This window comes from Myiozetetes cayanensis, unplaced genomic scaffold (genome assembly GCF_022539395.1).
Source record: "Myiozetetes cayanensis isolate MyiCay16 unplaced genomic scaffold, myiCay2020 scf6-25, whole genome shotgun sequence".
Classification (NCBI taxonomy): Eukaryota; Metazoa; Chordata; class Aves; order Passeriformes; family Tyrannidae; genus Myiozetetes; species Myiozetetes cayanensis.
This window is the reverse complement of record NW_026087853.1, coordinates 58,762,926-58,775,491: the sequence shown is the minus strand read 5'-3', so window position 1 is coordinate 58,775,491 and position 12,566 is coordinate 58,762,926. Positions and strand designations below refer to the sequence as shown.

Below are 12,566 nucleotides of genomic sequence, written 5' to 3'. Positions count from 1 at the left end.
AGCCTTAGACAACAGCATAACAAGGACAACTTTGCATCATTTCCCCACAGCTTCCCTGGAAATCCATCTACCAAAATCAAAACCTTGCTGGCAGAAGGTGCCAAATACACAGAAATAAAGAAGACAGACTATTAAACAAATGCTGCCTAGAGTCTGGTTTCCACACACTGAGCAGATCTTGTCTCATTGAAGGGTATTAATCTTTCCTACTTGTAAACAGGCATTTATTATTGCAGACAATTTTTACAGCTACAGTGTTTTGCTAATTGTTTTGGATTAAATAATTACAGAAGTACTCTTTAAAAGTAATGAAGTTGTAGAAAGAATGTCAAATATTGAAGACAAATGATTGTTTAGGTGCAGACAGAGGTGAATTCACTGAGAGGACATACAAGACATGCACCTTTTCTTACCCCCTTTCACCCTCAGTCCACACTGAAGAATTCCTGTCAAATCAGAACTGCAGGAAGAGCACTGACCTTTTAGAGCACAGAAGTCAACCTAAACCTACCTTTAAAAAATATTCATCTCTAGAAGGATCTGTATTACTGGAAAAGGAATTGCTTGTTTTTATTGTATTATTTCTGCAATATTTTCTTGGCTTTTAGGAATTACCTGAAATGCTTGATGACTATTTCAAAAACCTTTTAATACTCTAACATTTAATTTAATAAACCTACATCTTTTTTCCAAGTTCTTAGTGCTTTCTCATGCTCATTCTGAAGATTAAGGAACTTTTCTTCATTTTCCTTTGCCTTCTCCCTTTGCAGCTCATTATCTCTTTCAAGGGCCTGCAATAAAATTAATTATCCAAAAAATAATCAATACCATATTAATGAATTTTGATGTGTTTTATGTTGCTTGGACCTTTGCTTCTAACATGCTGGAAGTGCCATGCAGATCAGTGATAATGTGCTATCTCAACAATAATTTTCATAAATTAACAGAAAGGTGCTTATAGTTTAGCTAACAGGAAACAGGGGGAGGTTATGAAAAAAGAAATGGCTATAAAAGGGTATAAAAACACTTGCCATTATTCAGTTTCACTGCATAAGTTTTAATGTTCTGAAAAAGTAATATAAAGTCCAGAGATGAGAAATATGAAATGTAGCATATCTAGACCTGCTGTACTTAAAGAAAAAAACTACTGTATGCTGAAAAAGAATTATTTTTCTGATCAGGTTTTCTGTCCTAAATTGTTTATTCACCTCTCTTATAAACTGTATAGTCTTCACATTCTAAAACATATCTACTGGAACATGAAGTATACATCTGATTATCCTTCAATTTATTTTTATTAGACCATTGACATAGGAGTGCACTGAAATAGCAGTAATACTAAGTTTTAGACAATCATAGCTGTACTTGTAACATTTTTGGGTTAACTCTTTCAGCTTTGCTGGGATAAATCAAAGCAGGCTTGTGTAAACCAACAGGGTCTTCACACACATATCAGGTACCCTTGGAATTTTTATCCTATCACATTTTTATGGCAAACAATATGGAAGATAAAAGACTCACTGCATCCATGACCTACTGTAGACTTGAGAATGTAAACACAACTTTAATGCACTCTGCTCCATGGCCAGCTACATATCTGTGACTCTGCTGAGCTTCTTTGAAAGCCCACTTGAAAAATGTTAAGTTACAGAGGCAATACCCCAAAACCAATTCATTTTTACTAAATCTTTTAACTAAAAATGAGCCTACCTGATTCACTTAGCATTAACTTTAAAATCCCTATGTTAATTTAGCTACACTATTAATAAAAATATGTTTTACAGATAGTAACACTAGGAAAACTCAAACTACCTTGCACTTTTGCACCCTTGGGAGAAGTTCTCTGTAAGAATATAATGGAGCTTCTTTGACAGATCATACAATTTAAAAGATGAGCCAATTCAACAATACATAGCCTGAATAATCACACTCTGATGTGGCATCTTTCATCCTGTTGTATAAACAAGGAGTCCAGGACCTCCTCTCTTTGATAAACCTGCTCTTAACTCCGAGGATGTTTTCACTTGCATCTCAAATGCAACCTCCTCAGAGATGGAATATCACAAAACACCTGAACTGATCATATGTTAAAGCCACTTGCACAGAGAGGGGGATTCCTGAGTTCCTGGAATTCTCAAGTATTCTGGCACCTGGTAAAGAATTGTAACTTGTTTTTCTGAAGTCGTAATGACATTGGTATCCTAGCACTAGGTATGCATGGAGAGAATGGGAAAGGATCCTTCTGGAATATGACCTTGCAAGTGTCCTGTCGTCTCAAGCCTAAAAGCAGTAATTTTTTGTGAGTATAAGATTAAAAATATTTCCACTGTACAACACTGGGACTGTACAATCACTCCTTTCATTTTTCTGTTACTCTGAAGAAACGTTTTTGCTCGATGAGCAAGGCCCACAAATTTGACAGGGATGTGGAACAGAGCACAAGAATAGCACATAACCTTTAGATCCCTTATATCATATTGAGGCTCTAGAATCAACACAGATGAAATCAGTAGTTCCCAAATTGGCATGAAAGTGCATAGACCTTCAAGTTATATATTCAGCTCCCTATTTTTTAGGTTCTATTTGATGTTTTCAAAAAAGTGACAATGCAAAATAAGATGTTAACGCTGTCTCATTCCCTAGAATATCCTGGTAATTGTATCAAACTGTCAGCCAAACAAGTAGCTATAAAAAAGCAACCATATTTTATGACCACTGTTTTAACTGAAAAACAGACACTTCTGATAAATCAAAACAGTCCCCTGAGTTCATCTGGAAGGAACAAGAACCTGTGACATTAATTTTCAATATCAGACTGGATTTCCATCACGCTGTTTAAGGGAATCACTGCATTTTATGCATGTATTTATCAGGTTTACAAATAAAATTCATCTGTTAAATATCTAACCACTTTTATGTCTCCAGATGCGATCTCATGAGAGCTTATCACTCATGTGTGCTTTTAGAAATGTTATGAATCCTTTCATTCCCAGTCTCAAGTGAGAACATCTCAGTTTTGAGAATGCACAGAATCGCCTCACAAAACTCAGCTGGGATCAGATCTTGGCTGAGCTTAAGTGACACAGTGGAGCCTATGAAGGAATATTCACATCAAAGTAAGCATCAAACCAAGAGCCTCTTATTAGTTATCCATGTTTTGTAACACCAATTTCATCTGAAGTGCCTGCAAGAAATTACCTCTGAGGGCTGCAGAGGAGTGATTAGCAATGGTTTGTGCCGGAGTTGGAACAGCAGGAAACAGTGATGCTTCCCCAGTCTAAAATAAACAGACCCAAACCAAAGCAGGCTCTCTAATCAGGACTAGTATCATCACAATCAGAAATCAATTTTTGGCCTGAACAGGCTGCACAACAGAGACTTGTACCCAATTTGTGCCTTAACAAGAGGAAAACAAGCTATACTTGTAGACATTTATGTGCAGTCTTCAAAGGGAAGATTCACAGATAACATTTACAGTTTCAGCTGGAGCTTTAAGGCACGCTATAAACTTTATCTGAGATGGGAAACAAAGCTCAGAAATACTATCAGGAAAAAGGCACTTTTAGAATACACCTGCTATTCAGTAATGCTGATTCTAAAGGGCTCCCATATCATGAAAGTCACCATCAGTAAGGTTATACACCAATTAAATGATCTTGAGCTGCTGGTTTAATTTACAAAGCAATTTCAGTGATCTTAAAAAAGAAAAAGCACATTACCTGCTTACTCTAATGTTGTATGAATAGCAAGTCATCCAGTAGTTTCACTGGACCCAACATATAAATAAGAGAAGTTGCAGAAAATCCTGCAACTTGAGGCAAAATTCTTTTAATGCCTAGGGAAATTTTAGCTAGTTTCTGATGGAGAACATAGCTCGCCTTTAACCTTACTTGTTTAATCAAAGTGCAGAAGTGCTGTATTTGTGGCATAAGGCAAAATACTTACAACTATTGCAAGTCAAAGTAAGGCTTATGGGAAGTTAATCTTATTTCAAATTAGCAAAGAAGCTTTTACTTAGAAACAAAAGTATACATGCACACTGGAAGTTTAATTTGAAATTAACTATCTTAGTCCAAAACCTTGGCCTCACAGGCCAAAGAATGGAATGATTGTGGTTATGTATGGACAAGTACTAGATAATAATTATTAACAGAGCGATTAATGGTCGTATCTGAACTCTGCATGGCACATCTGGTGGGAACAGATATGACCTTCATCTTTAGTGCACTGTGGGCCAAGCTGGTGTTGAAATGTAGAATCCAAGCTGTTCTGAGTTACTGTTATGTGCTGAAAGAGGAACTAAGGAGTGCTGCAACTCCACATCTCCACGTGACCACTGCCCACCGTAAATATGACACCAGACAGCACAGCAAGAAAGGGCCAAGGACAGGCTCTTTCTAAGGCCCTCTGCTCTAATATAACTGAGGGCAAGCACTGGCTGTGAATGAAGATCTGAAATTTGAAGTGTTTTCCAGAAATGTATACCTTTATGCAAATTACAAGGGGGGGAAAAAAAAAAAGTCATAAAATAATTTGATTTCAAAATACTCGAAAGTAACCCCAAAGACATTTTGGCTTTACCCTGCAGAAATGGCTGCTAAGAATGGCAACCAGGATTTACTTTAGGGAGAGACGAGGGGAAACCTCAGCCTGTGCTTCAAGGTTCCTGCTGACAAGTTTAAGGAGCTGAGGGAGCAATGGAAGCGAGGTCAAAAGTTCTGAAAAGCACACAAATGTCTTTACCAGCCCTGGACTTTAAAATTACAGAAAAGATAGTAGCAGCTTGTCTAATCAAGACAAATCTGACCTGATATTCTTCTTTCAGTGCATTTAATTCACTTTCCATCCTGGCATTCGTTTGGGTTGTTCGCTGAAGGAGCTCCTGCACACACTGGAGGGAGCTGAGGATTTCCTTGTTAATACAAACAGGAGTGAATATATTGAGTAAGATTTTGTTTCTAGAGTTTAAACATGAATTTATATTTTTTACTTTTTTTTTTTCTGTCAGTGTTTACAAAATCATGCATTAAAAATTAGTTCCCCAACGTCAGCACTGAGGAAGGGTTTGTAGGGAGAAATCAGAACAACGCCCAGTTTTTCTGGCCTTTTGCCTTGGAGGAGACAACCTTATCATAACTTACTATAACTTAGTATTTCTCAGAGAATTTTCTTATAATTGCAATGAAATCCACCAATACTTTGAACACACTTCAGGTGCAAATCTGGAGAAAATAAATCCAACCCCAATGTGTGTTCGACTCAGGACAGAGTAATTTTATGTTGCCACATCACAGTTGTGAAAAATATGGAAAATCCCAAAGAAAGGACTCCATTAATGGATTACCCTTATGTGACATTATTCTGAGCCTCCTGAATTAAACCCTAATAGAGGTGAACTATCACATATTGGCTTTGCATCACATGGTGCAAGTATATGAGATTTTGCAGCCCCTGTGTGAACTTCTGTGGCCCCTCCATCAAGGTGTGCTGTTACTCCACAAAGGATGAATTCTAACAGAAGAGCCCCCCATAACGAGCTGATTAAAGTGCCGTGCATTTACAGACCCACGGGTGCTGCTGTTAAGTTTGTTGCAGTTAGCTGAAAACTGAGAGGGGGAGTCGTTTCATATTAAACACCACAGAACACATTCCCAAAGTTTCAAAGCCAAGAGGGAATGATCCAGACAAGGCAACCTCTACTCCCTAAAGAACAGTTACAGCAGCTGCTAAAAGAAGACCTGCACAAGAAAAAACAGTGAGTTTCAGGCAGAAGGCAGTCTTGAATGTGCTCAGTGGCTTCAAAACACACTGAGAGCAACATATTATTAAAACAAACACTTTCACACACTTGCCAAGTGCTCTCAGATTATTCTATTTTTGGTTCTGTTGGGTACACAGAAACAGCTGTCTACTAAAAAACTGAATCATTATTTTGAGTGTACTCTTGTTCTTTTTCATGCATGTATACTCTTATGCAGAAATAAATATTTTTGCACTGAGCCTTACTTAATTTTTGCTTTAATTTCACATCTAGAAAACCGAAGTGCAGAGCTGTGGAGTGTCATCTGACAGGTCAGGAGCAGAGCTGGCCATGACTTTTCAAATCTACTACAGTGGTCACCCGACTAGACCAGATTGCTGCTCTGTATACAGCTCAGTACAAATCAGCTATAATTTAGGCAGCATTTCCAGCCTCAGCCAAGAACCACCGAAGCCAACATTTCAGCTGATCCAGATGGTGAATTATCAGTGCTCTGTAATACAGAAATCCACGTCTTCTAACCCAAGCTCTTGGAGAAAACACAAAGTGTATCTCTCTACCAGAGCCCTCCCCAGACCAAACCCCCCACATGTTAAAACCAACCCCAGCAATTCACACCAAACAAAACAGAGACACAAAGCAGAGTCCTTCTCTCAGATAACACATATCAAATATGCATGTGAATTATGCTGCATGCAGCTCCACAGAAATGCTTTTAGTGCAGTCAGGGCTGGGAGAGTAATGAGGCCCGAATTTGTCTCTCGTTTTTTATCCCGTGTTTATTGGCAAGCATTTCTTTAAAAGAATGGGTTTTTGCAGACTGGAAGAGTGCTGCTGGATGAGCCTCCATGGGTATATAAGCAAGCCACTGCTTTGTCCTTCCCTGAGAAAAAGAATGAGACACTTCCCTGACATGTTCCCTGGAGAGTGAAAATTCTACAACTGCTCAAGAAAAGAAAAGAAAAAAACAAGCACCCTTTTTAGGCTTAATATTCTGCAAAGCAGAACAAAGGGAACAAAGGGGTTTTTGCTCTGTTTAATACTTGACTCCATATATGCCTTGGTTTGAACATCAGCATTTGCTCTGGAATGTACCTGAGTAATGGAACATTATTTCCTTTGTATATAATTGACAAATTATTCCAGTGTTACCTGGTTTCAACACCTTTATTATTATAATAAATAATAATGTAGATAATAAACTGTTGACCACCAGAAAGCAGAAGAACTAAGCATGTTATGCCAGCCTTTCTGCTTGTCTGTACTGAGCTGACCTGGAGACAATTGTTTCATGGGAATACCAAGTTTCTCCCATCTGAACTCAAACACAGAACTTTAAGACTTGAAATGAAATAAAGTGTCAAACAGCAGACTTTGTTCTGGTAATACTCTTTCCAAAAACTGAGCAGTAAAAGCCCACTCATGCTATTATTAAAATATTCCCAAAGAGTAAACAAGTGAATTTATCTAATTTTTGTGGCTTAGTGTAATAATTTAGGAAACTTAAATATGAAATATAGCACTCAGAGTTCTTAAGTTATTTAAAGTCACCAAGCTGTATTAACTCACCAGCTTTTCTTCTTTAATGTGTGTGTTATCTTCTTGAACTTTTTTACTAACTGCAGTCTCCTTAAAAGAAAAAAAAGAGCATGAAGAACAGTAAAAGGCGTTTAAAATTAGTGTCATTTTCTTTAGTAATATTGTATTAATGTGAAAGTGTGAATAACCATGAGGCTATTTAAGGAAATTGAATTATACTGAAATGTCGCTTTACCCATATTTTTTTTTACTATGAAATGATATCAATATTCATGGAATATTTACTTCCCTAGAAAAGGTTGTGCTGGAAATAGTTTCATTGGATTGTATATGGAGTTAGTAGAAAGGAGTCACTGATCTGTACATCAGGGATAACTTCCAGAAAATAATCACCAAAAATTTAATTTGTTTAAATTCCGAAATACCATTCTGATTTTCTGCTGCAGTTCTTGAAACTGTTTTTCCTTCGCTGCAAGATTGATGTTTTCTTCTCCCACCCTGTACTGAGATGTGACCTTGGACCTTATCAAGTCTGCAGTTGCTTTCTTCAGTTCCTTAGCACAGGAAACACATATAAATAGTTCATCCAGTATAGGCATTGCAGTTCCAAACACAGACAAATCTTCTAAACCACCCTGAGCCAGGCTCTACTTTTAAATAATGCACAGAAACAACAGAACAAATTAGAGGTGCTGAAATTTATAAGACTGACTTGCTAGACTTTAAACTCCTCACAGGTGACTGAAAGTTTATTTTCAGAGGTAAAAATGTTCTTGTGCTAATTTTACTCTGTTTGAAGTATTTACTTAACCATTTTGGTATTTTCTCTTCCAAGAAGGATGTTAGAGGTGGACACTGAGTTGGAACTGGTAAAACCTCCTACACTGAGATATACAATAGGAATAAAGTGCTATTATAACCACTGTGTATGTGCCTGGGGATGAGGAGGCGAAAAGGAAGAACAGCGATTATCTGGTAAAAACAGGAACTGGCTATAAATTTGGAGGATCTTTGCTTTTCCTGAAACATTAATTACCTACTCTCAGGAGAATGCTAAATTCATTTTATATTAGAAGCTTCTATAACATGATGCCTTTGATTTTATAGTCTTTATGCTCTTTTAAATATCCTTTTTTTTTTTTTTCCTGGTATCTGTTTCGTAACCAGTTTATTCCAAGCTCCTAGTGCAGCAAATAAACAGCAAATGCTTTGATCTCATTAAATTACAACTTATAGTTCCTGGAGCCATAAATATTGTGCCCTGTTCTCCCCCACCCCTCCCGTTCTGGTCCAAGGTAGTCTGGTTAATCTCTCTCTCTCCTGGAGCGCTCTGACGTTTCCTCAGACAAACAGCAGAGGTTGTGAACGCTGCTCACAGATAGGATCAAGAATTCTTCACGATGCCACAGTGAGGGAACCAAGCATTCAGAATGGCAAGAGTTTTATCTAACAGCTAAAGTTCGGTCTGGTTAACTTTTCTTCACAAAACTGGAATTCCAGTTATCACGGACAGAATTATCACACCCACCGGCGGGTTTGACTGTTCTGGACAAAATCATAGAACAGCACGAAAGAAGAAGGAAAGATTATGTTGTAGCTGAAATTCACAAAGTTTTATGGAAAATACAAGCATAGGTACTACTTTTAAATAAATCCTTTTTTTTTTTTTTTTGCTAGAGGCTTTATTTTTGACGTATTTTAGCCATAAATAAACCTAAAACGATCTAGTGAGTACTAAGTGTAATTGCAGAATCAATTCCAAAACCCAAAGACAGCAATGCTTTAAAATATTCTGTAATCTAGTAAGGTTTTTTTCCCATTTTTAGAAATAAACCCATGCATTAGTTGTCCTGTTTTTACCAGAAGGCTCTGTCATGAAACGTGCAAGGAGAGTTCCTGCAGTTAAGTTGCAGAAGGTGAGAGCAATTTTAACTTTGTAGCAGTGAAAATGTGCCCTGTGCCAATCTGCACAGAGAACTGGATTAATGGGGTAGAGAACACACACAAGCAGGTGCAAAAACCTGCCATGAATATGACATTATGTGTGTCCCAAACTCAGGCTTTATAGTATGGAGAAAAAAGAAAAATCTTAATACTTCTTTTGTCATGGGGAAAGAGCAAGTCACACAAAGTAAATCATGCCCTTGAGGTAGAAAAGATGACTGGATTTTTTCCTTTGGGAATAGCAGGTGGATGGGTACAATCCACCTGGAACCAAACCCAGATCTGCTAGGATTTTTGGCAGGGAAAAGAAACCAACAAACAACCAAAACCCAACCCAAACTCCCCAAAAACCCAACACCAATGAGACCACCAAAAACAATGGCAAAGTTTTCCATAGTGAGTGAAATCACAAGCCATGTAGCTGTAAAAATACTATGAAATAATTTTATACATCCACACATACATGTATTTTCTTAAAATTTCACCCTCAAGAGTTTTTGCTTTATTCTAGTAGATTTCTCTTATTATTAAAGTTACCAGTAGTATTCAAAACCATATAAATGGAACATATTTTATCAGGTTTTGAGGTGTGCTAAGAAAGGATGACAAGGCTTTAAGCCCATTCCTTTGATGTGTTCCCAGAAGCCAGTGCTGAGGGACACGGCTTCAAAAACACTTCATGCCACTGGAAGTCAAGAGTGTCACAAAACCCCAGTCTGCTCTTTAACCCTGTTTTCCTGTTGCATGTTGAGCTAAGCTAAAACTTCCACCTTTTTTTTTTTTTTTTTGTAAAATGTAGTTTTGATCGATACAAAATTTTAATTCTACACTACCTCAAGGCTGCAGAAATACAGGTTCCAGATTAAAAAGGACTGGAAAAGCAGCCAGGGCAGGCAGATGTAACCACATCCCAAGACTGTGCTGACCCTCTGTGCAAATTTTAACTGTGCTACTCTTTTGTCATCTTTCAGGTCTTGAGTAGCATTAGTTATTTGGGTTTTTTTTAAGCAGCAGAATGAAAGAAACCTTTTTCTTGGGCAGATTTGAAGGCAAGCATTTTCACAGTGGTCGGAAAGGATCCTACCACACTGAATATCAAAATGTTCAAATCCAAAAGCAACTGTTACCTAAAAGGAAGTTTTGCCACAGTCCATTACATTAAAATTTAGGAACTGGAATTGAAGCTGGCAACGTCAAGAGAAAACTACAACCTCTTCAAATAACATTTCTTTCCTGACATCCCAGAAGAATAAACCTGTGCAGAACAGACTGCAACTTAACCCAGGTTTACTGTTGTACATATTTCACACCCCCCTTAAAACACATGCAATTTCATTATATTGGAGATTAAGGGGTTTTAATCAGTAAATATTGAATTACATTCACTAACTTCATATCCCCATTAAGAACAAATGTGTGAGATCATCCTGGGCTGAGTCAAAGTAATGGCTGTGATAAGAGCTGACAACCAAATTAAGATTTTAGTGCCATGGACACTCATTCCTGCTCCTGCACTGAGGCTACAGAGGGAAGAAGTTTGAACCCAAGAAGTTGTCAGAGCTGTCAGAGGTCAGTCAAGTCTCCAGGGCAGATAAAAACAGCTTTAGAAGTTGTCCCAACTTGTGCTGTAGCTATCATGACTTCTTTCAGCTATGTAGCAAGTGAAAATAGCCTGCTAATCCCTTTTCCAAGCTCTTCTAAATATTCCAGTTCAGATGGTTCAGAATAGGATGATCAAATACTAAAAAAACAATAAGAAATTCAGAAATAACAGAAATAAAGGCATTTCCTGGTGAACTGTGGAAGCCAGATTAAGTTTCAGTTGGCCCCTTGTTCTGCTTATCCAACAGTATTTTATTCAAAATTCATCACCCATGACCTTAAGAATCAAGAGTACAGCTGAGAACGGAGTGGATCAAGCAATGTGTTTGATTGCTGGAGTAGAGAAACCACTATCAGTTTCTCACACCTACATTACTCACAAATTTCACCATGTAAAATTTTCTTAAACGTTTCTGTTTTCTTACCTCTCAAATTCCTTACCCTCAGAGAATGCTAAGTAATTAATTATTCTTGGTTTCTTACCAAAAGCAACAAATCCAATCTCCTGGGATAACTAAATATTTTTAAAATACCTACATTTTTTTATGCACATTACAGTACAATAAAAGATATGCTGCATTTTGGATGAATGTTCTTCTTGTTGTCACATTTACCCACATTATTTACCCTTCTTTAAAGGAATTGCACAGCTGAAATGCACCCAAGGCACATGAAGATGTCCTCAGACCTTCACAGCTGTGATGATTTTAGAAAAATAACCACAACCTTTACAAATATTCCATGGTAGTTCAAAGCATTCATCTGCAAACTGGGAATTAACATTAGGCCAAGAAGCCAAGACAATCATGTTCCCTACCTAAAGTCATCAGAGAGTCTAAGAGAGGAAAAAAAAATTTAAAAAAGAAGGAAATATAAAGATAAGAAGATATAAAAAAGATGTGTTGGGGCAAGATACTGAGTTTACAGAAGAAATCCAAATTAAGAGAGTCCTTTTGTTCTTCTCCTGCCAGCCCTTAAGAAACAGCTCAAAGGGAGAACTTTATCCTTCCCCCCATCACATCAGATGGGAGAAGCAATGACAACACAGCACAGGAAGAAGAGGGGTCAGTAATAATTAGCCGGAAATAAGCAGGATGCTGTAGGGGTAAATAAAAATTCCCGAGTTACAGAAACTGCTGCTCCAGTTTTAACTGAAGTATCTGGGGAAGCATGAGACTAATTTAGCCATGTCACAGAATGAAGAACTGTTCTGCTGCTTGTCCACTCCTTCCATCAACTCTGCAGAGGCTTTTGGAAGTCCCAAAGAATCCTGTTTCCACTTCCAGAAATGCATCCCATACTTACTTCCTTCAGGTTACTTATTTCAGTCTCTTGTCTTCTATTCACTGCCATCAGTTTCTTATTGTGCTGGATGGCTTCCTGCACTGTAAACAAAAGTTAGAGCATGTTCATAAAGATTTATACGAAGATTTGATTTATAACTGCAATGTGTGTATATATAATTTATAAAATAACTAAACACCTCCTGGAAAGGAGACTAAAACTGAAAGTATGATTCAATGACTTCTTCTGTGTAGTGTGATACACCAGGTGGTACCAGTTGTTCTGCACCTCAAACAACGAGATAAGACTTTTCTGTATGTTGGTTTGCCTTTTTTTTCTTTTTTGTTTAATTTTAATTTAATTTTTAGTCTAATTTGACGACATTTTATTAAGATCCCTTGTCCGTGAGCTTTGAATCCTAGTTTTGTTTTTTAAC

At 37.4% G+C, this 12,566-nt stretch overlaps 1 protein-coding gene across 1 annotated transcript in view; it reads right to left on the bottom strand.

Moving 5' to 3' along the window:
- Nucleotides 1-12,566, bottom strand: part of CCDC73 (coiled-coil domain containing 73) — a 49,284-nt gene that overhangs the window by 11,326 nt on the left and 25,392 nt on the right. The window contains exons 9-13 of the mRNA XM_050337085.1: nucleotides 12,152-12,231; nucleotides 7,726-7,854; nucleotides 7,331-7,390; nucleotides 4,808-4,912; nucleotides 681-791 (exon numbers count right to left, since the gene is read on the bottom strand). Of these exons, the coding sequence (XP_050193042.1) occupies nucleotides 681-791; nucleotides 4,808-4,912; nucleotides 7,331-7,390; nucleotides 7,726-7,854; nucleotides 12,152-12,231 (485 nt within the window). The remainder of the gene's footprint in view (nucleotides 1-680; nucleotides 792-4,807; nucleotides 4,913-7,330; nucleotides 7,391-7,725; nucleotides 7,855-12,151; nucleotides 12,232-12,566) is intronic.